Source organism: Strix uralensis, chromosome 1 (genome assembly GCF_047716275.1).
Source record: "Strix uralensis isolate ZFMK-TIS-50842 chromosome 1, bStrUra1, whole genome shotgun sequence".
Classification (NCBI taxonomy): Eukaryota; Metazoa; Chordata; class Aves; order Strigiformes; family Strigidae; genus Strix; species Strix uralensis.
The window spans coordinates 103,941,119-103,965,648 of record NC_133972.1 but is presented as its reverse complement, the minus strand read 5'-3'; the positions used below and the strand labels follow the sequence as shown (position 1 = coordinate 103,965,648).

Here is a 24,530-nt window from a genome sequence, read left to right as displayed (position 1 = left end):
CTGGAAATACAACACAGCAGAGCAGGACCAGTCCCGGAGATTCCTGGAATGTGTGGGAGACAACTTCCTGATGCAGCTGGTGAGAGAACCAACCAGAGAAGGTGCCCTGCTGGATCTCCTCCTTGTGAACAGAGAAGGACTGGTGGATTATGTGGCGGTTGGAGGCCGACTAGGGCACACTGATCATGAAATAATAGAGTTCTCTATTCTTAGAGAAGCCAGGAGAGGGGGAAGCAGGACTGACATCCTGGACTTCCAAAGGGCTGACTTTGTCTTGTTTAGGCACCAGCTTGACAGGATCCCTTGGGATACGGTCCTGAAGGGTATAGGGGTCCAGGAAGGCTGGGCGCTCTTTAAGAAGGAAGTGTTTATGGCTCAGGAGCAGTCAGTCCCCAGGTGCTGTAAGAGAAGCCGGCGACAGAGAAGACCACCCTGGCTAAACAGGGAGCTTTGACTGCAACTCAGGGAGAAAAGGAGAGTTTACAGACTTATGGAAGAAGGGGCTAGCCACTCACAATGATTACAAAGATGCTGTGAGGCTATGCAGGGCGGAAATCAGGAGGTCCAAAGCCCAGCTGGAAATTAATCTGGCTTCAGCAATCAAGAACAACAAGAAATGTTTCTGTAAGTATGTGAGCAGCAAAAGAAAGACCAGAGAGAGCCTCCATCCCCTGCTAGATGCAGTAGGAAACATGGTAACAAGTGATGAGGAGAAGGCTGAGGGGCTTAATGCCACCTTTGCTTCAGTCTTTAATAGCAAGACTAGTTGTATTGAGGGAATCCAGCCTCCTCAGCCAGAAGACAGACACTGGGAGAATGACCCCCCCCACAAGCCAGGAGGAGACAGTCAGTGACCTACTGCATCACATAGACATACACAAGTGTATCGACCGGATGGGATACACGTGAGGGTGCTGAAGGAGCTGGCTGGGGTGCTTGCCAAGCTGCTTTCCATCCTTTACCAGCAGTCCTGGCTGACCGGGGAGGTCCCAACAGATTGGAAACTGGCCAGTGTGACACCCATATATAAGAAGGGTCAGAAGGATGATCTGGGAAATTACAGGCCTGTCAGCTTGACTTTGGTGCCCAGGAAGCTGATGGAGCAGCTCATCCTGAGTACCATCACAGAACACATGCAGGACAACCAGACGATCAGGCCCAGTCAGCATGTGTTTGTGAAAGGCAGGTCCTGCTTGACAAACCTGATCTCATTCTATGACAGGGTGACAAAAACTGGCTGGATGGCCGGGCCCAAAGAGTTGTGGTGAATGGAGTTAAATCCAGTTGGCAGCTGGTCACGAGTGGTGTCCCTCAGGGCTCGGTTTTGGGGCCACTCCTGTTTAACATCTTTATTGATGATCTAGACGAGGGGATCGAGTGCACCCTCAGTAAGTTTGCAGATGACACCAAGTTGGGTGGGAGTGTTGATCTGCTCGAGGGTAGGGAGGCTCTGCAGAGAGAGCTGGACAGGCTGGAGCGATGGGCTAAGGCCAACTGTAGGAGTTTCAATAAGGCCAAAGGCCGGGTGCTGCACTTGGGCCACAACAATCCCCAGCAGCGCTACAGGCTTGGGGAGGAGTGGCTGGAGAGCTGCCAGTCAGAGAGGGACCTGGGGGTGTTGATTGACAGCCAGCTGAACATGAGCCAGCAGTGTGCCCAGGTGGCCAGGAAGGCCAATGGCATCCTGGCTTGCATCAGAAATAGCATGGCCAGCAGGGACAGGGAAGTGATCTTACCCCTGTACTCGGCACTGGTGAGGCCGCACCTCGATTACTGTGTTCAGTTTTGGGCCCCTCACTACAAAAAGGACATTGAATGACTCGAGCGTGTCCAGAGAAGGGCAACGAAGCTGGTGAAGGGTCTGGAGCACGTGTCGTATGAGGAGCGGCTGAGGGAACTGAGGTTGTTTAGTCTGGAGAAGAGGAGGCTGAGGGGAGACCTCATCGCCCTCTACAGCTACCTGAAAGGAGGTTGCAGAGAGCTGGGGATGAGTCTCTTTAACCAAGTAACAAGCGATAGGACAAGAGGTAATGGCCTCAAGTTGCTCCAGGGAAGATTTAGACTAGATATTAGGAAGCATTTCTTTACAGAACAGGTTGTTAGGCGTTGGAATGGGCTGCCCAGGGAGGTGGTGGAGTCCCCATCCCTGGAGGTGTTTAAGAGTCGGGTCGACATAGCGCTTGGGGACATGGTGTAGTTGGGAACTGTCAGTGTTAGGTTAATGGTTGGACTGGATGATCTTGAAGGTCTTTTCCAACCTAGACGATTCTGTGATTCTGTGAACACAGCTACCGCCCTGCAGACTGGGGACAACTTACCTGTGATGATGAGGGATGGGTAAATGTGAAGGATTGTGTCAAATACAAAGAGATTAAGGATCTTTTATAAAGGAAACAAGGACTTTCAGAGTGTCTGAACACTGTCCTAGAGCAGCTGGACTGTAGCTCTTCACAGAGAGCAGGAAGATGAGAAAACCCACACAGGGAAACAAAAAGGAGCTGACGTGCCGGATGAGACATCTGAGGGATTCTGGAGGAAGGCAGAATACCCTACGTAACAGACAGAAGGAATTACCCCGGCCTTTCAGCGGGATGGTCATCTTTAATAATTTATCTTTAGTTAAAGCTGGTGCACTTATCTGTTTAACAATGCTGTTCTTTCCTAAGAATGAAAAAAACTTTCCAACATATTCTCAGCACCAAGACCAAAACTTTTCACATGCCAATTTAAAAATTGTCCAAATTGTAAAACCTTAAAATTGTGCATTTTGCTTGGAAAGTTGGAATAAAATAGCAAATTCCACTCCTCCCACTCCCCTTGCCCAAGTTACAAAACAGTTCAGAAATATGTAAGAGTTTTTATTAATTGCTTTTGGTTGTTTAGCAGGTGAGTGACCATTTTCATAACAAAAAAAAGTTCATTAAATATTTTGAAAACAAATTATTCTTGCATTCTACATATATATGGGCATTTCCGATCAAATAACCAATCCAGAAGAATAGCTATCGGGCAAGATAAAACTCACAACAGAACTTTCAACATAACAACCCACAAAGGGGGAATGTTTCAAAAATACTAACTCACCAACAAACATGAGTTTTGGAGGAAACTAACAGGCCCGCTGTTTCTAAACCAGTAACACACTTTTTAAAATCCTCCTCAAATAACTCTTCAGTCTTAATATACTTATCTGCAAAGTGTCCATGAACAATAGTTCAACCAATAGTTGTACAAATAATTGACACTTCTAAAAAAGTGAAATCAAGTATCAAACATTACATTGCATCCAACCCTGTACAATTGAGCATATGATGCTTCAACTTACATATTTATACTGAAAAAATAATTTTACCCTCTTACATTTCCTTTAAACATTTTGAGAGATGTCAGTGACAAACTATAAAAAAAATGAAAAAGCATAAAATGTTTGATCTTTTAATATTGAGAACTAATGAACATGTACAAATTCAAGGCATGTATCTCAAACACATTGGCATTGATTCAGTGGCTGCTATTTGTCAGCTGAGTTGCTTAACTGCCTGTACCATATGAACTGTGCCACAGGTGTGTGGCCAGACACTTTCCACATCCCAGAGGAATTACAGGCAGGGTAAATTATTCAGACTAATTTGTTCCACTGGGCAATTAGGGTATGTGCATGTGGCCAGCTACAGCAGCTTGGCTCAGGCTGTCACAGAAGAGCAGTAACTCAATTGCATTCTCATCTCCCAACCTGCCTGTGCTTGGCATCCAGACAAACTTTGGCCTTGCCAGTGTTTGTGATGGTAGCTTTTTTCCCCCAGGTCTGTCATCGACTACAACTTTATTTAAAAAAAAAAAAAAAAAAAATCAGTACATAAGAGACTAATAAATCAATACAACAGTGTAATTAGCATCACAAAGGTAAGCAAAATAACAACTGGAAAACTGAGTAGTTGGGAAATGTGTATTCTGTTTAAGAATTTTGTTTCATGTTAGGTATTTTTGCTGAATAACTGGATTAGGTTGCATACAGTACTTCAAAAGATGTATCCATTGTCTTTAGCGTCCAGACTGAAATGAAACCAGGAGGAAATAATAAGAGAAAAACCCGCATCTGCTGGAGTTCTCTGTTAAACTTGGATGGGCATTCACTTAGCTGGATTGCTTCCGAGCCAAGCAGTAGCTGATTGCCTAGAGCAAAACGTGTTTGTCAAGCCTAGCCCTCAGTAAATAAAGAGCTGCTAATTAAAGAACTGACAATCTAGCAACACTAATCAAAGTTAAGTAACAAAGACCAGATGTTAAAAACAAAAGGGTAACCACTGCCCCTTTGAGGTCTAAGGCTAGATTAGAAAGGAAGAAGAAAAAAAGTTATTCTCCAAAATGGCACATTTGAAAAAGAAGGTGGTTCCTACTGCTACAAGGACCCAAATAATACTCAAAGTTTTAAGGGATTTCAAGCATGGAAATGCACTGGGGTTTTGGTTGTTTGTTGGTTTTTTGTTTTGTTTTTCTTTTTCTTTTTTTTTTTTTTTTTTAATCTAACGTGCCTATTTGACTGTACTAGTTAAATTAAAAAGCCCCCTTTCTTAAAAGTTTGCAAAGTTTTTATATCTGTAGGCTTTCATGGTCAGGTGTATGTGAGGTGGTGAACCATAACCTCAAAATTTAAGTTGTGGAAAAGTATATTTCCATTCTGGGAGAACTGAGACAGTCAGAGAGAGAGGTAGTGGCTACCAGTACAGGTTGCATTTAAATTCCTATCTGCAAGTAACAAACAGGATCTGTCCAAGGAACAGAGCCAGGTGCAATGGCTGTAATCCACGGAGGTTCCCACAAGCTAACCAGGTATCAGCCTGTGCGCTGGGATGCGAGGCAGCAGCACGGTGACATCTATAATGGAGGCGCGCTGCTGGATTACAACCAAAACCCTGACTGAGAAAAAAACATAAGTATTCTTAACACATCCAGTATGATGAGAATATAACTGAGTTTATACACTCTCTAGTGTTCAAGCATGGATCCCTAGCTCCAATGAGACTTTCACCAATCTGTTTCTTTATGTGTTATTTCAATTAGCATCTTTTGGATGTTTCACTCATAAAGTATTATTCGTATATTAAGCTGGAAGACAATGCAAGACTGATTAATTTGAAACATGATAATACTACTCCCCCCTCAGAATACTCATACATTTATACACACACACATTCACACGTATATATATTTATATAAATGTACATACACATAGGATTATACATGTGTACATACATATATATAAATGTATATACACGTAGGATTGATGTGGCAAGCGGCTTGCTCATACATGGTCTGTTCCAAACATCTGCCTCAAAATCAGCCTTGCTTCAACAAACTTAAAAATAAGATCAAATCAAATCAAAAAGATAGCATTGAGACACCATGTAAAACATCCAGGATAAGGAGCACAATGTGCTACCCCACTTGGGGGAGACAAATCACACTTCTCTGTTAATGGGAGTATGACCATCAACTACATAAAATCTCTCTAAACGGAGTTCTGTTTTGCTGCTTCTGATACCTATGGAAGCTGGCATACCTCTATACTACACTGCAGTCTGCAATACAAACACACTCACAGAGTTTAAGAGCATGCATAGCTCACTGGAGTATCTGTTGTTAGACAGTGAAAGGAAAGGCACCAACACTGCACACGTCCCATGCAAATACAAGTGCAACGAGGAGGAAAAATGGAAACACAGTAGGAGCATTAAACAGCTTCAGACTACAACTGTGATTGTCCCTACTATGCACAGTCGATCACATGATATCCCATTACTTCCCCTGCTTATCATTTTCCTAACATGGCCTTTTCTGCCCTCTTGAACTTCTGTAGTTCAATAGCTAGTTCCCAATATCTCAGATACAGCCACATAAGTCTTCCATTTTGACTTTTGTTCCTGTTCAGCAGATTGCCACAGTAGTTATCATGTTTGAAAATATCTTTTAAGCCACTTTCCATTTGTAGAGCCATAGCAACAGGATCAGTTGCTGCTTTAACTAGCAGATTCTTCTCTATTTCGAGTCTCTGGCTTCTGGGTACCACAAGACTGCAGTAGATGTCCTGCCTTTCTTGAAGTCCCTCTTCAAATTCTTTTAGTAAAATACTGGCTCTCTTTTGCCACTCTTCTTCCTTTGCCAGACAACTCTGGTACAAGTTACCTGCTGCTCCTGAGTGCAAAAGGACTTGTTTTTCTCGCTCTAACTTCTCCTGTTCCTGTTCTAGGATCTTTCTTTCTTCTACTAGTTTGCGACTCTGGGACACGAGGGCCTGACGGTAACTCAGGGTTCTGTTCCGTTCCTTTTCCAGCTCCAACTCCAAATGAGCAACTGTGCGACGATTTTCTGTGATTACATCCCGGTATTTGGCTTCCAGGTCTTTTTGTAATGTTGAATGTTTTTTATAATATTCTTTCTTTTCTCTTTCTATTTCTTTTTGACATTCTCTGGTCCAGATCCAACCTATCATATATAAATGAGACTTCAGACATAAGTACAACAGATATAACATTGATGGATATGATTAATTAACCATGCCTCTAAAGAAGCTATTAAGTGGTAAAAAACTTTCTTTCCTGTCCTCCCCAGGGATATTCACTTCTGTTCACATGTCCCACAAATGTATTTCTGTGGGTGTGTTTCACAGTAAGACACTTTAAATGATCATGTTTCCTTTGAAGTGAAAGCTCCCCTACTCTTATTGCTAAAACATACACTTTTTGGATTAAAGAAGGGAAATAAAGTTATGGGGAAACAAACTGGAGGTTTCCAATGCAGGAACCGCACTGAGAAATTTTCAGGTCCAGTAAATAAATATACACCAGCAGCTCCTTGGGTTGTTACCTTCAGGCTCTCTAGCACATCACATGTCCACTCTTCTGAAAGAGCTTTGTAAACTGGTGTATTAAATATGGATTCAGTTCCATGTATGAAAAATGGCCATTGCCTTAATGCTACAAACAGTGCTTACTGTTTATAACATTATACATGAGCAGACCAGAGGGAAGCCCTAGGGGGGGCATTACTTTACTGCTGTACGGCTTCAGAGAGTCCCCTCTGGCTGGGGGGTGGGACTCCTGGGCACCCACACACACCAGCTCCCGCCGAGAGGCCTGGGCACTACTTACGGAAGGCGGCCAAGCCCAGCATGGGGACCAGCAAGGCGTAGTTCCATCTGCTGCCTTCATCCCCGGGCTCTCGTTGGTTTGGCAGGATGTTCCAGTTGGGAGGGTCATTTAAATTATTCATGAGGCACCTTAGATTTACAGGAGAGAAACAACGGCCTAAGCGGCAGGCAGAGGGCTTAGGCCGCTCCCCCGCCACCCCATCGCCCGGACCCGCTAACCGCGGGACAGGTATTTCTGCCCGAGACCCTCAACCGCCGGCCCCGCCACTCGGGAACTTTGCATGGACGTGCTGTCGGCCGGTGAGAGGCTCCCCGGTCCCTCCGTAACCGGCAGCCTAGGCGCGGCCGGGACCGCACTGCAGCGGCCCCCTGAGCCTCGGCGCTGCCGTTGTTACCGCCCACCCCCTTCCCCGGCCCAGCGGCACGTTAGCTGCTGCTGCTGTCCCGAAGACCTCCAGATTCCTCCACGTTGCAGGCCCCGGCCCCGCCGCCCCGAAACGAACCAGCCACCTACCAGCCCGGGAGCACCGAGCCGCGGCGGAGCCTTGTCGCTGTCACCTGTCGGCCCCGCCCCCTACCGGGCCGGCCCATTAGCCTATAGACAGAGGGGGTAAGCCGAGGAGGACAACAAGCGGACTCGCTCGATCCCTAAGCGTTCCCGGTCGCCCGGCCCCGGCCCAGCCCGTTCAGGTGGAGGGGTACGTTTGGAAGAGACGGGGAGGTTTGGGGGGGCATCCCGCACGCGAGAACGCACGCACACAGCTCGTGATTCCCCCCCTCTTCCCGGCACAATTGGTCTCTCCCACCGAGCCTCACGGGCAGCGGTGCCGTTAGCGGCCCCCCTCGCGCGTGCGCCCTTGTTCGCGACTCCGGGTCCGTGTGAAATGGCGGCGACCGTAGCGGCTTCGCGGAGCTTGGCGAAGCGCTGGCTGCGGCCGGCGGCGCGGGCGGTGAGTGCCTGTCCTCGGCCTGTCCTGCCCTGCCTTCCCGCCAGCGTCCCGGGGTAGGGGAGAAGGTTAGGCCGCGGGCCTGGCCTGGAGAAGCCCCTTTAGGAGGGAGATGGGTCAGCTGGGCCTGGGGACCCCGCGCCTCCTGCCCCTCCCCTCAGCCGCGGCGTGGCAGCACGCCTGGCCCCGTCCTGGACCGCTCTTCCCCACCGCCTGGTGCACGCCGACCGGCGGCGGCCCGTAGCCCCTGTCTCCCCCGTGACCTTGCCGGGGGAGCACCCGCCCCGGGGCGGGGAGCTGCGGCTGGGCTCCCTCTCGGCAGGCTCAGTCCCTCCGATTCTTTTTTCGGAAGGTGGCCGTCCTTGCTGCTTGGCTCCTGGGGCAGGTTACTAGGAGGTAACTGGTTGTGGGCATGGCCAGGCCGCGCCTGCTGGTTTGGGAGGCGAGAGCCGTAGCCTTAGGGTGCGAGGAGACTCCCTGAAGGCCAGAGGCTGCGGGTACGGGCTGTGCAGGGGAGAGGCTCTGGAAGAGCCGGGCAGGTGCAGCACCTCCCATTCCCAGCACCTGGGTAGAAGGTTTACTGCTGGCTTCTTCTGGACCTGCGTGGGAAGCCTAGTGTGTATCTGCATGTTGCTTAAATCTGGCTAGCAGTTGTTTCCAGGATGTGCTTCTTAAACGTTTGACAGTTTTGTTTTAGCTGATCTGTAAGTAGTCCTTGGTGAAGGTTTGTCTTTCTCTGTGGTAGTGGAAGTCTTCTGCTGTTCTCATCCTGTGTGTCCATAATGAGCTTGGAATTACAGTGTGGGGAAAGGACTCTGTAAATGCAGCTGTTGTTGTCCCCGTCCTATAAAGCAAGTGCAGAAAAGACAACCTACTGGGAGGGAGAAGGGCTTAAAGAGTGTCATTATGTTGTCATTATTAGATGGCCGTGAACTGGCCCTGATTGGACCTTTAATTTCATGAGGGCTATGATGTTTGTGATAGCATAACATTTCAGGATTAGTGTTATCAGTGTTTCCTTCAAATTTATGGTAATGTCTTTTTCTGCTTTGTGGTCTTTTGTTCAGACTCATTCTGAACAAAACTTAGTGGCAGCAGAAATTCTTATGTATTGCTCTAATGAAAAAGCGTTTGTGGATGGCAGTAGCAGTTCTGAAATCTATTTTGCAAAGCTTAGATGTGAAAAGCTTGTATTTCCAGAGTCCTCTGATGCAAAATGTATTTGATCACTGCTTATAGCCACTTCAGAAAATAAGTTTTTTAAAAGGAAATTAGTTGCAAGGCATTGCGACAGAATTCTGACTGAGATTGCAGCAGGCTGTTTGAAGGGAGAAAAAAAATGGGTCAGTTTCTTTTGGGGCCTTAGGGCATAACCACAGTTTATAGCTCTTGGGGGTGTGTTTTGGTGTTGTTTTTTCCCCTCAGTCATTTGCACTTCAAGCAATAGTAAGCATGTACAAACCTGTGTGCTGTCTTTACATATAGTAAAGATTTACTTTTAATTGCTTTATGCAATAACCAAATGTATTGTTGCTCACCTATGAGAAATAACTTATTGCAGTAAAAAGAGCTGTACTGTTGCTGGAACAACATTTTGGAAACAAGCAGTAGTAGTATATGCTAGAGAATGCACGGCTGTGACATTTAAAGTGTTCAGTGTAGCCTGCCATATCAATTGGAGTTCTAGTCTAACTTCAGTTGCACTGAGGCCTGTGAAAGCAGTTTTGCTACAGAGAGGATACCCCATTTTAGCTTGAGCTGTGATTATTGGGAAAGCTGTTTTGCAGACAAATTACATGTGATACATAGATTTCATCTGGCTGTTGGTGAACTAGTTGATCTGATTCTGTGTGTGAAATACTAATGAAGATGTTTAATACAAGAATTAAGATGGGCATAGAATTGCACCGAACCATGATAACGCAGCAGAGTGGAAGGGGGAGTAACTGCCTGGAGGGGAGGGTACTAGTAGAACTCCTTATGAATAGGTGTTGAGACTGATCTTATTTAAAGATGGCTGCAAAAATCAGAAGTGTGTTAGCATATATGATGACACATTAGGTTCACTGTTATGCGAGAAGATAATTTGAGGAAGCTAGTATGGGAAATGATTAAACTGGGTTGAGGAAAGTGTACTGTAGCTCAGGGATGGGGGAAGAGATGAGCATTTGGAAGTGATGGGGAGGGAAGACCTGCCTGTTAGCATGCTATAGGGTGATTGAATTGTGAATGTAACAGTTGCTGGAAAAGACAAATACCACTCTAGTGCATTTTAGCATATATATCTAATAGGGAAGTGCTGATGTTGCACAGGTTGCTGGTATGGCTTTGTGATGCTGTTCTCATCAATCATACATGCTCAGTTATGTGTGTTTTTCTGAACAGTGTAAGTAAGGAAAACCAGGTTCCAAGAAATAGGGTATTTCTACTGTAGAGACTAAAATTCTGATTGTTTTAACCCATTAAAGCAAAGACTGGATACTGGGTAGGTTTGTGTGGTGGGATTTTTTGTTTTGGTTTTGAACATCTCAGGGGAGAGGAGAGAAAACTGCCCTTTTGCTTCATTTAGGTATTAATAAATGATTCTAAATTGGCCTCCAATTAATAGAGAACGAGAAGAAGAGAAATATCTCTGACTTTTGAAATAATGGTGAACTGGAACAGCTTTTCCTACCACTTACTTTTTTATCTTCATTACTCTTGACCACCTGAAGTAATTCAAATTCTGAGGATTGCTTGACATGAGAGGTATTTTTTCCCTTAATTCTTGTGGTTCCCATGAAGCTGTCTCCATCTTTGTTTACTTATGAAAAAAAAAAAATGTAAGAATACTACAGCATTAATTGCAAACATATTCTTTTGTCAGTGCAGAATCAGATAGGTCTGAGATACTGGTTAGTTTTAGTGATGTAAATAACAGATAGTCTGTGACGCCCTGTTACTTGCAGGGTGTTATCTCATCCAGTCAAAACTTTTTTTTAAAATTTTTTCTGGGTATGAATATAGGAAAGCCAGAACTTCATTGCATGTAGCTATAAATACATTGATACAGTATTCTTGCATATGTGGTATCAGTGGTAAGTAGGAGTTTGTTATAAATGTAGGGTAGCTGAGGATGCTGAAAGTCTTCTTTGTGGAAACATTTGTTCTATAATAGTTTTCTTGACTTCTTTCCATAGTGGCCAGCGGCATGCCAGACTCTTGCACGCAACTTACACTTCACAGTCTATGGAAAGAAAAATGCTTCTACGAAGGTTTCTGATTCGGTATGTTTGTACTTCTTTATATCTTAAGTAACAGGGTTAGATAATCATAGGCTGGTTTGGGTTGGAAGGGTCCTTAAAGATCATCTAGTTCCAACCCCACTGCCATGGGCAGGGACACCTTCCACTAGATCAGGTTGCTGAAAGCCCCGTCCAAGCTGGCCTGGAACACTTCCAGGGAGGGGGCAGCCTGATCCAGTGTCTCACCACCCTCACCATAATGCTTGAGGGACATGAAGCAACCAGGTACTTGGCTTTCAGTGGGGTGTTGTGTTCAAGTACGTAGTGAGATTGAGTTGCTGAAATGCATTGCTTCTTTTAAATGATAGTTTACATCCATGAGAGTATGTAACAGATGTAGCATTTGCTGCAAGAGTCTATTAAGAACATTAAACATCTACTGCTTGTGTCCCCATGAAATTTAAGTTTGACCTAGCTTGAAATATTTGTGACCATAAACTGATTTATTTTTCCAGATTTCTACACAGTATCCAGTAGTGGACCATGAATTCGATGCAGTTGTTGTGGGTGCAGGAGGAGCAGGTCTGCGGGCTGCATTTGGTTTGTCAGAGGCTGGATTTAATACAGCATGTGTTACAAAGCTGTTTCCCACTAGATCTCATACTGTTGCTGCACAGGTGAGAAATGAAGTAGAACAAATGTTTAAGAGAATGCCTGCTGTCAGAAAGCTGATCTGGATGTGTACATGAACATCACTTTTCAAGGCCATGCTTCCTTTTATAAATATTTCATATTTAGTTGAAACTATTTTGGAGGGCAATATATGTTTAGATTCTATTCAGTGCTTTTTCACTGCATTCAATGTAACTTTGCAATTCATTGTGTTACACAAAACAGAACAAGGTAAGAGCCACTGTGAAACTGAGTAATTGCACAGGTTTTTCACAGCCACATTAAATCTGACTACTATATTTCTTGTACCCAGAGGCATAAATGGTATATGATTTTTTTTCTTTTTTTAACAGAAATGAGGAAAACCTACTAAAACTGTACTTCAATAATATAATTCTGGGAAAACGGATTTTCATTTTCAGGGAGGGATCAATGCTGCTCTGGGGAACATGGAGGATGATAACTGGAGGTGGCATTTCTATGACACAGTGAAAGGGTCTGATTGGCTGGGTGACCAGGATGCCATACACTACATGACCGAGCAAGCCCCGGCTGCTGTGATAGAGGTAAGACTCACTGGAATTGATGTCAGCTCTAAGTATGCGTAACACAGTAGCTTCCAAAGAGATCTCCTTACTGGGAACATAGTAAAATAACTTGTTGGATTGTTATACATAAGAGTTTCTGATACTTGTATTTGGGTTCAACAGCTGGAAAATTATGGGATGCCGTTCAGCAGGACTGAAGAAGGAAAAATCTATCAGCGTGCATTTGGTGGACAGAGTCTTCAGTTTGGAAAAGGAGGACAGGCTCACAGATGCTGTTGTGTTGCAGACAGGACAGGACACTCACTGTTACATACTCTGTATGGCAGGGTAAGCAGTTGTGAAATAAACTTGGTCTGGGTTTTTGTATTTGGAATTAATGACTTTTTTTTTCTTTTCTACCCTGGAGTTTGAAAAAGCAAACAATCCCAACAAAAACAGACAAACAAGCAATGTGTAGCTGTTTACATATAAATGAGGAATCCAGGGGAATGACTGATAACAACCATTCTGGATTGACTTCCTTCTTTCCAAAGGCAACATGGAAGGGTGTAGACTAGGTGATGCTTACTTTTTGTCAGGAGTATGCAGAAATAGAATAAATTGAAAGATCATCATTATAATGGCTCTCGTGAAGACAACTGATGTTAGTGTATGCTGTTAGCTTTGCGGTCTGTAGTAGTTCTTCGTTGTTAATATTTTTTGTGTCTGTTAACTAGACCCAAAGAGAATTTATGTAAACCTTCCCCAAAAGACTTTTTTCAAAAAATCTGACAGCAGCATTGGGGATCTCTGAAAAGAGGTACAAGGGAGTGTTTTATTTCACTCATCTTCAAACAGAGAGCACGGGGAAACAAGAGGTGTAAATGCATGAAGGCCTACTGTGTGCATTTCTGAGCTTGTTCTATGGCAAGTAAGTGGCTGGTGTTCCAGCGTCTGTTCTTACCAATTCTACAAACCATAACTGAAGAAAGATTTGGTAATTTTAAAATGGTAGTAAGCTACTTGAAATCTGACATTAAGTAGCTAGTAGCTAATGTTTTTTTTTATTTACTTAGTAGCTAGCTAATTGCTGTCCTCGAGGTTCACAGTATATATGCTGCTGCAATACAAATGCTCAGCACTGCCAAACACTAGTTTGATCCTTGAGGGCATGAAAGAATATTTGACTGAGTGTCTGCTGCTTGTGCTGGTAAACTGGGCTCCCAGCGATCTATTCCACTTCTCTGCGAGAGGTTAAGTAAAACGTGCTTGTACATGTATCAAGCACTGCGGATGACTAAAGTGTTGCCAAATGTAGAGGGGAAATAACAAGTCTTGCTGACTAGCTATGACTTCTCAGAATTAAGTGGTTTGGTAACTGCTTGTGTCTCTAAGCTAGAATAGATTTGTTAGCAAATTTTTATAAAGATTTGTGAGGAAACTGGCTTCCCTTAGAGTTGGTGGGGGTGGTTTTTATCCTGATACAGCCCATACACATTGACAGTTTTGAAGAGAAGTTACTTTGGTTTCTGCATTTTTCTTAAAGCTCCTTGTTTTATTTTCCTCCAGTCTCTAAGATATGATACAAGCTACTTTGTTGAATATTTTGCCTTGGACCTACTTATGGAAAATGGAGAATGTCGTGGTGTTATTGCCCTTTGCATAGAGGATGGCACTATACATCGTTTTAGAGCAAAGAACACTGTCATTGCCACTGGGTAATGTAATGCTTATGATGAAGGACAGAAACTTGACTGTGCTAATAGTTGGAAGTCTTTGTGTTTATACGTGCATTTGAATCCCCAGTGTGGAGATAACATGTTGACTTGAAAAATGTAATTTATATGTTCATCTCCCCCTGCCTCGCCCTGCCCTGATCAAAAGCAATATAGCCAAATTCAGTGTTTCCCTCTGAAAGAAGGCACATACTAATTTTGTGACCAAGTATAAATTTAGTACGAGGTCTAACTCTGAATTCTAGAACAATGACATAAAGTTGTAATGTGTAAGAGTGGTATGTGTAGTCCAAATCCAAGATTTTTAAAACGTGCGGTTTAAAGCTGACATTGTTACAGTGCTACCAATGTGTGTATCTGTACGGTTCTGAGTTTCCTGTAGGAAACGGGTTTTTCTTCAAAATTCTGGAGAATCTATTACATTAAGATGAATTGTAAGTCTCATTGTTGTAGGATGAAATTATCAGATGATGACTAACAGCATTAGTTGGTTGCAAAATTGGTATATGTTTGTTAGAATACTACATGCATAAGACTTTTGCTGCTTATGGCTGTCTCTTATCTGTTGCAGTATGCAAAATATTTATAAACATATCTGTCAAACCTATTTAGTTTGATTGCCTACATAATTTGACTTTATTAAAGCTAAGACTATCTTCATACTTGCATACTTTCAATACCTAATTTTAGACAATTAAGTTTTGAAATCTAAGAATATAAAATCAGGGTAATATTGAGGATATAAACCATTGTTATGTGCTGGTTTTGATAAAAGTGCTAGTAATGGTTTAAATGAAGTCTAATGGTATTGGATTGAGAGAACTTTCTGAAGTAACTTTTTTTCTGGCAAAAAAGGCTTCTGATACTAATCTAACTATCTTGCTTTGGAATCATTCTTTTTCTTGGACTTTCTGTCATCAGCTGTTTTTCAAATATGGTTGAGCATAACAGGGCAATACAAATTGTTTTCTTTTGTTTGAACTTATTGCAGAGAAAACTTACGCATCTTGCTTATTAACCCTCTGCTCTATTTTCACTATTGTGCAAAGAGCATAGCTGAGTGATTTTGTTGGTTTTTTTTGAATGCTAATTCTGTTAACTTTTATGTCCTGTAGGGGGTATGGCCGCACTTACTTCAGTTGTACATCTGCTCATACTAGTACGGGTGATGGCACTGCTATGGTCACACGAGCTGGTCTTCCTTGCCAGGACTTAGAATTTGTGCAGTTTCACCCTACAGGTACAGAATATGAAATAATGCTTACAACGTTAATTTTAATGAGTTGAACAGCTTTTTTTGTTTGTTTTTAAAATGTGCTCAAGTCAGTTTGCATTTTTCTGCAGCACTTCATTAGTTGCTTGTGACGGGTGTTCAGACTTGTCTGTAACTGCTATTGAATATAAATCTGAGAGCAAGACTTACAGTATAAGAAAGATCTCAGCTCTTCTAATTTAAAGACCAGTGTTAACTATTTTGAGGTGCTGTCTTTACAATACTTACAGGTTTTATGAATTCCAAGGTGAAACCACTTCACCTCTTAAACTTACATTTCCTTTTGCCTTTAAAACATGAAAGAGTTTGATATTAGATACAGGAGCAATGGGATAGATGCAAATGTTAGTGAATTATACTAGAATCTTTTGTGGAAGTAGGGCAGTTGAAATAAAGGTATTTATTTAGGACTCTGGTTTTATAGCACAGGATCAGTATCTAAACTGTGGACAATAGTCACAAACTAAAAAGACGTTTTTCATTTTTGTAACTAATTAAATGTTTAATTTTAACTTGTGGTAAGTGGTGAATGTTTTTAATTGTTCACTTAATTTTACAATGTTACCCTTGTTATATCATAGAGAGCCAATGTTCACTTGACTTAGATAAGGCTTTTCTAGTCAAAGAAGCTTCATTGCTTGTCTGATAGTTCCATAGCTTTTAACATAATTATCAAGTGCATGAGTTGATGAGCATTTTTGTTTTATATGATGACCAGTGCTGAAGGCTAACAGGTAGGCCTTCCTTCTCTAAAGAAGACAATGACTTACTGAGTAGGCTTTCACATTCCACAGAATTTGAAGCCATCCTGTACTGCCTTAGCATGGGAGAAGAGGGAACAAAGATGAACAAACTGGCCTTGAGATAATCAGCTTCTGGTTTACTTAAAAATCTCGAACAAAGTAATTGCTGAAGGTCTACAAAATCCTTGTAAAAGTCTCCTTACATATTGCTGGGTGCAGATCTCTTCTAGTTCTAATATTTTATATACCGTGAGTGTTCCAATTCAACTTGCTCACCTTTGAGGGAGAGCATCTGAAAGGCTTAACAGTGCTTGTTTCTGAGCAGTCTTGGGGGACAGTTACTAGTGGTATGATTAGGGTGGAATAAAATAGTCCCCCTGTGACTTGTTTGCATTATTTTAAGACAACCTTGTTTATTCAGTTCTGGTCATCCTGATTATGAAGCTGTCGAGAGAATATCTTATTTGATGGTTATTTTCTTTCTTGACAGGTATCTATGGGGCTGGCTGCCTTATAACGGAAGGATGTCGTGGAGAGGGAGGTATTCTAATAAACAGTCAAGGTGAAAGATTCATGGAGAGATACGCACCTGTTGCTAAGGATCTGGCTTCCAGAGATGTAGTATCACGTTCTATGACCATAGAAATTCGTGAAGGAAGGTTAGTTAAATATTCTGATGAAGCTGTGGAATGAATATTTAATCTTGCTAGACTATATGTGGTACAATAATTTTCTTGATAAACACCTGGTAATTCATGGGAGTGAGCTTTAATAATTGTTGGCTGAACACTGCATGTAGGGCTAAAATTTTGCTTGTTAATTCTTAATGATACTAAAATTGAACACAAGATGTTAGGAGTATCCTGTTTGAATTTGGTGCATCTAGAGACAGTTGCTCAAACAAGTGTAATGTATATGCTTTTACTGGAAACAATGGAAATAATTTGGTACTCTGTTTTCTTGATTAATTATCTTCAATTCTTACATATTTCTGCAGTGATACAGTGGTTTAAAGTCTTAAATACTGTGAATTATTCTGGGAGGTGAAAACTACACAAATTCTGTCAGGTTCAACAGTCTTCTCAAATATGCTAGATACTCATTTTTGTCAGATAACCTTTGAAAAAAATTAAAAGTTAATTTTTCACAAATGAAACAAATTGGATTAGAAATATTACTGGTGTTTGCAGAATTCATGTTATGTGTTCTGTTCCAATGTTGACTTAGGTTTTGCGGGGTTTTTTTGGTAGGGGTTGTGGTCCTGAAAAAGACCACGTGTACTTGCAGTTGCACCACTTACCACCACAGCAACTAGCGACCCGTCTCCCAGGGATTTCAGAAACAGCTATGATATTTGCTGGAGTCGATGTCACTAAAGAGCCTATTCCTGTTCTGCCTACTGTGCATTATAATATGGGAGGTATTCCTACTAACTACAAAGGACAGGTAAGTAATGTACATCACTCCTAGGATTTTTTTTTTCCCAGCATGATAATAGGAAATGATTTTCCAAATAGAAAAGCATTAACAATGTCTTTCATAAATGTAAGGATGCTGAATAACATTAGCTTAGTAATAATACTATGATGTCAGAGTACTTAAAACGCACAATCTGGTTTGTTTTTATAAATAACTTGAGAGCCATGTTCCAGTCCATCTGGAGATGGGAGTTCCAAAAAACATCTAAAATGACATTACTGTCATGTCTGACAACAATTCTCTTGTTTATCAAGTTGATGGTAATATAAAGTTGAACAGGGATCAAAGTAGGGCTCTATTACAATCTGTAACTGAAGTTAATGTATATTAATTCTCTGTACCTCATGAATCTGCTTTACTGCAGAGATTACCTTCAACTCATACTGGTTAGAAGTCAATGTGATGGTGTCAGCTGAATTTTTCTATTTCAGTATATTGTACTTGTTAATTTTTTAATGTAAAAATTTTTGCCTTAGAAGTGTGTGCAGATCAGATCTTCCTGTGCTTTTCTGACTTGCTGCAGAATTGTGATGAAAACTACATGGCTCTGTTTCATAAGCATAATAAAGAAATTTTAGGTTTTAGTGCCATCTGTATTTACATAGTATGACTACTTACCCTTTAGAACTAAGGTATTTATGGTTTTAGAGTTGGAGAAAACTTGAGATTGCTGTGTTTCATCCTAACATGAACATGGCCTTTGCAAATAAGGAGGTTTGCACTGTTAAACTATTTAAGAAACGAGTGTTAATTGACTGTCTGAAATGACAGGTGATCACACATGTGAATGGTGAGGATAAAGTGGTCCCTGGTTTATATGCTTGTGGGGAAGCAGCTTCTGCATCCGTCCATGGTGCAAATCGACTTGGAGCAAACTCACTTCTGGATTTGGTGGTCTTTGGTCGTGCTTGTGCCCTTACTATTGCACAGACGTGCAAGCCTGGTAAGTCTCACAGTTTCTCACTTTTTTAGAGACATCTGCTTTTATGATTACGTTTCTGCCCAACAAAGAGTTGTTGCTACCTAATCCAAATTCAGAATGCTAGACATAGACTCTTATTTGTTAGAAAAGGCAGAAATCAGTGTTTATGCTCTTTATAGGCATGTTCTTTGCAATGCAAATGCTTGTCACTAATATTTGTTTTGTGAGTTATCTTGTTAAATCTAGAACTGGGTTAGTGCTGTTAGCAAAAACAGTTAAGATTTTTCACAAAGTAGCAAAACAATATTGAAGACTGACTTCTCTACATCCTGCGCTGCATCTTCTACATCAAAATGTACTCTGTCTTACACTTGGCACTTTAATAAAAAGTGGAATTTGCTGCCACCTTGTTGATTTATAAGGTGGACTGCATGTATAGATAATGAGAAAGATACCAAAAATCATACCATCTCATCTATTATGTGTTATTACTGCTGCATGTTATTTTAAAATAATCTGGTTCAGCAGCAGTTACTGAGCTGAAAAAAAACCTAACAAAATACTGTAAGAGGCACTTATATTGCCAGAACAGCTCAAGTCCAGAAGTAGTCATCTGTTTGCTTAATGTCCAAATTAATAAGATTGATTGTTTTTTCAGTCTGACTCTGCACAAAGTGCACAGAGTAATGGTTCCTGAAGGAATCAACTTGGATCTAGCAATGCCTATTGGCTCTGGCTTTGTGCAGACATTTATTTGGATCAGTCTTTCTGTGACTCCTTTGAAGTTGCAGGAAGGCTTTTATTAGTCTGAATGCACAGCTACATGAGAGATGAAGTGTGCTGGTAAGATGCTGTGTGTGATTTGTTACCCAGGGACAGATGGGTTCCAGTATTAGAGGCAAGATGCAGAGATCACGTATAACTGCCAAGCTTATCGGCTGGTCCCTGCTCCCTTAACAGGCCCAAGAGAGGGTGGGAGGGTTAGGGGTGAGGAGACAAGGAAAGTGTAGGAGAAGGTGGTAAGGAGCCACAAGCTTATTCCATAGTTCAGAATTTGCACTAAGTGCTGTTTTTAAGGAGTTAACAGCAGAATTTAGCCAAACCTATAAATTCCCTTCTAACTTTCACAGGAATGCAATTCATTTATTTCAGAGAGATCTCTATTTTTAGTGTAGGGATACCACTGGTGGGAGTTCAGGAAAACCAGTTACCTGTACCTCCGAGGAAGAAAACAGATTCTGTTTTAGTCAAATCTGACTCTTAGTAGTTGTTGATCTATGAAACTGCCAGAAACCAAAATGAGTCACGTACTAAACTTACTGAAACTTTCTTACTAGGAGAGCCAGTTCCCTCCATTAAACCAAATGCTGGTGAAGAGTCAGTTGCTAATCTTGACAAATTAAGATTTGCTGACGGAACTGTAAGAACTTCAGAAGTGCGACTTAATATGCAGAAGGTAAGCCAGGTGAAGCTCTCAATTATAAGGTGGGTGAAGCTGCAAGCAACGGGGGGTTTGGTCACTTTGTGAAGTACACTTTGGGATTTGCTTTGCAGAAGTAAAAAGCAGTGCAAGAAGATTGTCTGTGTGCAGCAAAGGCTGTATTGGGTTTGCTAGTTTCTTTTTCCCTCCTCTTGGGTAGTTTACCCACTGTATAATAGTGGGGTTTCCTCTGGGGTGAACAGAAGAATGTTTTTTCTTCAGGCTGCAGTTATGTTTGAAGTCAAAAGAGCTCTCTATCAAGCTCTGTTGGAACTAATGAAGTTATGTGAGATATTATGCAGATGCAGCATATGAAACTGATTTTGTTTTACCATCTTGCAGACAATGCAAAACCATGCCGCTGTATTTCGTACTGGTTCTGTACTCCAGGAAGGCTGTGAAAAACTTAAACAGATTTATAGTGATCTGGCTCATCTAAAGACATTTGACAGAGGTAATTTGATAGCAAAGAATACATCTTGGCCAGAGTACTCTCTGGGAAAATTTTTTTTTTTTTTTTTCCTTCTGTAAACTTTCTTATGTGTTTCTTGAAACTTTGGCTAAAGACTTTGACCATTTTGAATCTTTCAAAATATTTTGTAGAATCCTACTTGCTAAACATGGCAATCAGTAAAGTACTTGATCTTGGTGGTTGTTTTCTGGTTGCATACTCTTTCAAAGAAGCAGTGACTGAAATCAGATTTGACTGTATAATGTATAACTGCTGTTCTCTCAACATGATGTGCAGCTGTTCATATACTAAGATGAACTTTGTAAGTATCTTCTGAGAAGGCCACGGACTTGCAAAAAGGTGGCAAGACTATTCATAGGTTGAACACTCAGTTTTCATTCTTCAGCTGAGCAGATAGCTTTGCATGCAGATACTGCCATGTCTTGGAGTGTATCTTAGGGAGAACTTGGTTAGTTAAGTACAACTGGTGATGTACCTTTTGTCCATTCACGTTGTGTATTTCTCTCCAACTACTGCTAGTGGACATGTATTCAAACACTGGAAGTAGAACTGTTCTTGGACAGCTCTCACCAAGCATCAGGAAGAGTGTTACAATAGCTTAGAATGTAGTGATCAAAATGAAGATCCATTCATGTAGGTGAACTTGGGTCCACCTTGGAGTATACGTAAATGAAAAACAACCTTGTATAACTAGCAGGGTTTTTTTTTTTCCTCTCTCTGGGGGTGGGAAGGAAGGGAAAGCCCTGTTGTCTGGATCTGCTAGGGATCTGCTTAAAGAGCTACCATCTGGCCAGATCTTGTGATCCAGACTGAGGCGTGGGGACTGAGTTGTAGGAATGATATGAAGCAGGCAAGAATCTATGGTGTAATTTTTGTCTCAGTAGTACATATGTAACAGACACCTGAGAGAACTACTGAATTTTTCTAAGATTCATTACAATTCTTAGGGTGTAGGAATTGTTACTGAGCCTTGCAGGCAATAGTGAGTAATTCAGTATTGCAGAGTACTGTGACTGTAGTAGGTAGAACACTGGCTAGTTTGATTCTAGGAATCAGCAACCAGGCAGAAGTAAATTGAGGAATAACTTGTTTGTAGAACATCTTCCTTAGTATCTTAATATTTTACTAGGCATTGTGTGGAACACTGACTTGGTGGAGACCCTCGAACTGCAAAACCTGATGCTTTGTGCTCTACAAACCATTTATGGTGCTGAGGCTCGCAAAGAGTCCCGGGGTGCTCATGCCAGAGAGGACTATAAGGTATAAATGTTTTCTGTGACCTGGATGTATGATTGAATTTTTGTTACGTGTCCAGAGATGGGATTATTTAAAAGTTGTAATTTCTTCAAAGTACAGAGTCTTGAGTTAAGATTAGTGTAGGATTTGTTTGGGGTCCCATCTGCTCTGTTTTATCTATTCTTATTTGTCATATATAAAATGACCAATGCATGCAACAGTGGGTAACGATCTTGAGAGAAGTGTTGTTCCATGTGTGCCTCTGAATGATTAGAGGTCTAAAGCAGGACTATAGTAATGATAAGGTCCTGCATAAACAGGACTTTAAGCAGAATAATTGTCCTGTGCAAGGAACATTACCTTAAAGCCCTCATTAAGCCTCAGTATTTAAAATTTGACATGGGCAGTGTTAAGATAAAACTTCCTGAATATTAGGAGACACATTGTGTTACAGCTATAATTGGAATGCAACTACTCATGTGGTTGTAGTGATTTGCAGATGTAATTTCTGGTCTATACTAACCTTATTTTCTCCTTAGTTACGGATAGATGAGTTTGACTATTCTAAGCCACTCCAAGGCCAACAGCGAAAGCCATTTGAAGAGCACTGGAGAAAGCACACCCTTTCATATGTGGATGTCCCATCTGGGAAGGTACGTTGACCCTGATGCTTGAAGGTCTTCCTCACTGTCAACAGACAGCTGATCTGCTGTCACTGCATGAGGTACCTGATAGAGTTTAGTGTACTTAGAGGGGGGGGGAAAAAAAAAAAAGGAACATTAAAAAAGAACATTTATTCCGTTGTTGAACAGTAGGCATAACTGGGAAAAGTTACTGTTGATCTTTGGGAAGTGACTTTGATTTGAGCTGGAATTGTTTTTTCCCTTGTATCAGGCTAGTTCAAAAGGTTTTTTTCCTCTGATGGTGGCAAAACCTGTTGTCGGTGTTTGGAATAAAGTCTTTATGGTATTTCAAAGATAGAACTGAAATCTGACCCTATAAAAATCTTGAGTGTTGTTCTTTATATCCCATTCTCTGAGTCATCTTCATTTCTTCTCCCTCTGTTCCAGCTTCCTTGAATCTAGTTTGAGGACAAGTGAGAACACTTCACTTCCTGAATAGCTGCTGAGGGTGGAAAGATAGAGTGACACAGTTCTGTCTCCTAACTGATCCACTGGGGTCTCTATCTCCAAGACTTCCGTAGCTTAAAGAACTAGGAACCAGCAATCTTACCCAAAACTTTACTTTTGTCCAAAAGGCCTTTTTAAAGTAATAGTCTTCTGATACCATTTCTGGTTCAGGATTTGCTTTTAAGGGTTCAGTCAGTGGTAACTTGGTGGTACTTAAACATTTGTTGTAGGTTGCTAACTCTTCATTTTTCTATGGAAGAAAAAAATGAGCCATTAGCTTAACATCAATGAAGTCATTGTTACCTGTGTTATTCAGTCATTCCTGTTAGCTAGATGGTCTTGTTAGATACAAGATGTTGGTTTGTCTTAAAGTCCTTTGTTCTCTTTACTTTAGGTTACCTTGAAATACAGACCTGTGATTGACAGAACTTTGAATGAAGAAGACTGCTCATCTGTCCCGCCTGCTATTCGCTCATACTAGTAACTTACATTTAACTTGCAGTCCTCTCCCAGAGGGGGTTAATGTACATAAGCATAGCACAAGCAAATCAAAATAGTATTGTTCTATCAATTAATGGAAAATGCTGACTAAACTTTTCTTCAGCTTCTATTCTGCTGTGGCTTACTGTACAATTATGAAAATGGAATGCAGAGCAGCTTATGTTCTTTCATCCATCTGTCAAAGCTGACCGTGAAAACACAAAATGTGTCTAAATAAAGTGATTAAAGTCCTGTATTTGTTTGAATATGCTGTTATGTATATAATTACATTCAAAATAAAAGCATTGTATAGTTATTTCCCTATTTTAAGAACAAGAAATGCATTGCAATAGTTCTAGATGAGATTCAGATGCTGAATTTTATGATATGGGGACTTAAAATTAAGCATCATAATTGATGATTGTAAGTAACATGAAAGAAAATGACGCACTAGTAATTACAACTTTGTTCTAAAGCTAAAATTATAAAAATTGTCATATTATTAGAGGAAAGAAGATACTTCCTTCCTTCAAAATATACCATGAACAGAATATAATCTTAATAGCTAGTCTCTATTATTTATCTCTTGGACTTCTGAAGCTGTTTTTGTGGTGTCCTGTGTATGTTGTAGACTTTTGTCTCAGAGGAACCAAGGGGCAGTTTTGCAGAAGATTTATTTAATGTTAAAGCTTACCTGTCTTGAAGTTGGTGTGCTTCAGTGCCAAGATGTAACTTGTAAGGCATCAACAGAGCAGTTTCTAGCAGCATTTCTGTGAATAACTCCCAGTTTGTGGAGGACTGAAGTGTAACTGCAGATTGCAATTGAATGGAGCATTTCTTAATTTTTGACAACTTTTTATGTTGACTAGCGTTGGAAAAAATGAAATGCTGGAATGTTTGCTGGTGATGGTTGGAAAAATTGGATATACCCTCTTGCACTCCTGTAGTGTTTCTTTACCTTGGACTGGGGAGTTGAGTCTGGGACTCAGAGTAATGTAACATGTCCAAGTGCTGCCCTTGCATGGTCGGGAAGGGAAAAGGGGGCTACAACTTGGCTTCTTT

The 24,530-nt window shown here is 41.4% G+C and overlaps 2 protein-coding genes across 3 annotated transcripts; one reads left to right on the top strand and one right to left on the bottom strand.

Annotated features, from left to right (window-relative positions):
* Window positions 1–2,837: 2,837 nt before the first annotated feature.
* CCDC127 (coiled-coil domain containing 127) lies at window positions 2,838–7,950 on the bottom strand. 2 transcript variants are annotated; one of them, XM_074875757.1, is made up of 3 exons: window positions 7,906–7,950; window positions 7,149–7,276; window positions 2,838–6,483 (listed from the first exon to the last, which is right to left on the bottom strand). In XM_074875757.1, exons 2-3 carry the CDS (start codon window positions 7,267–7,269, stop codon window positions 5,813–5,815), a joined length of 792 nt encoding a protein of 263 aa, XP_074731858.1. In that variant the 5' UTR covers window positions 7,270–7,276; window positions 7,906–7,950; the 3' UTR covers window positions 2,838–5,812. The 2 variants fall into 2 exon arrangements, with proteins under 2 accessions (XP_074731858.1, XP_074731866.1); XM_074875765.1 differs by lacking the exon at window positions 7,906–7,950 and adding an exon at window positions 7,662–7,718.
* A 37-nt stretch (window positions 7,951–7,987) lies between these two features.
* On the top strand, window positions 7,988–23,724 carry SDHA (succinate dehydrogenase complex flavoprotein subunit A). The gene is made up of 15 exons (XM_074875725.1): window positions 7,988–8,097; window positions 11,274–11,360; window positions 11,834–11,995; window positions 12,413–12,556; window positions 12,701–12,865; window positions 14,087–14,235; window positions 15,369–15,493; window positions 16,760–16,928; window positions 17,520–17,715; window positions 18,520–18,691; window positions 20,008–20,126; window positions 20,493–20,604; window positions 21,752–21,882; window positions 22,398–22,511; window positions 23,383–23,724. Exons 1-15 carry the CDS (start codon window positions 8,032–8,034, stop codon window positions 23,467–23,469), a joined length of 1,998 nt encoding a protein of 665 aa, XP_074731826.1. The 5' UTR covers window positions 7,988–8,031; the 3' UTR covers window positions 23,470–23,724.
* Window positions 23,725–24,530: the final 806 nt, after the last annotated feature.

Excerpts from the sequence above, each read along its gene's own strand:
- SDHA (XM_074875725.1), top strand. The coding sequence starts at position 8,032 with ATGGCGGCGACCGTAGCGGCTTCGCGGAGCTTGGCGAAGCGCTGGCTG. Across the intron at positions 11,996-12,412 it reads CTCATACTGTTGCTGCACAG|GGAGGGATCAATGCTGCTCT; the intron begins GTGAGAAATGAA and ends TTTCATTTTCAG. Across the intron at positions 16,929-17,519 it reads ATAGAAATTCGTGAAGGAAG|GGGTTGTGGTCCTGAAAAAG; the intron begins GTTAGTTAAATA and ends TTTTTTTGGTAG.
- CCDC127 (XM_074875757.1), bottom strand. The coding sequence starts at position 7,269 with ATGAATAATTTAAATGACCCTCCCAACTGGAACATCCTGCCAAACCAA. Across the intron at positions 6,484-7,148 it reads GCTGGGCTTGGCCGCCTTCC|GTTGGATCTGGACCAGAGAA; the intron begins GTAAGTAGTGCC and ends TATATATGATAG.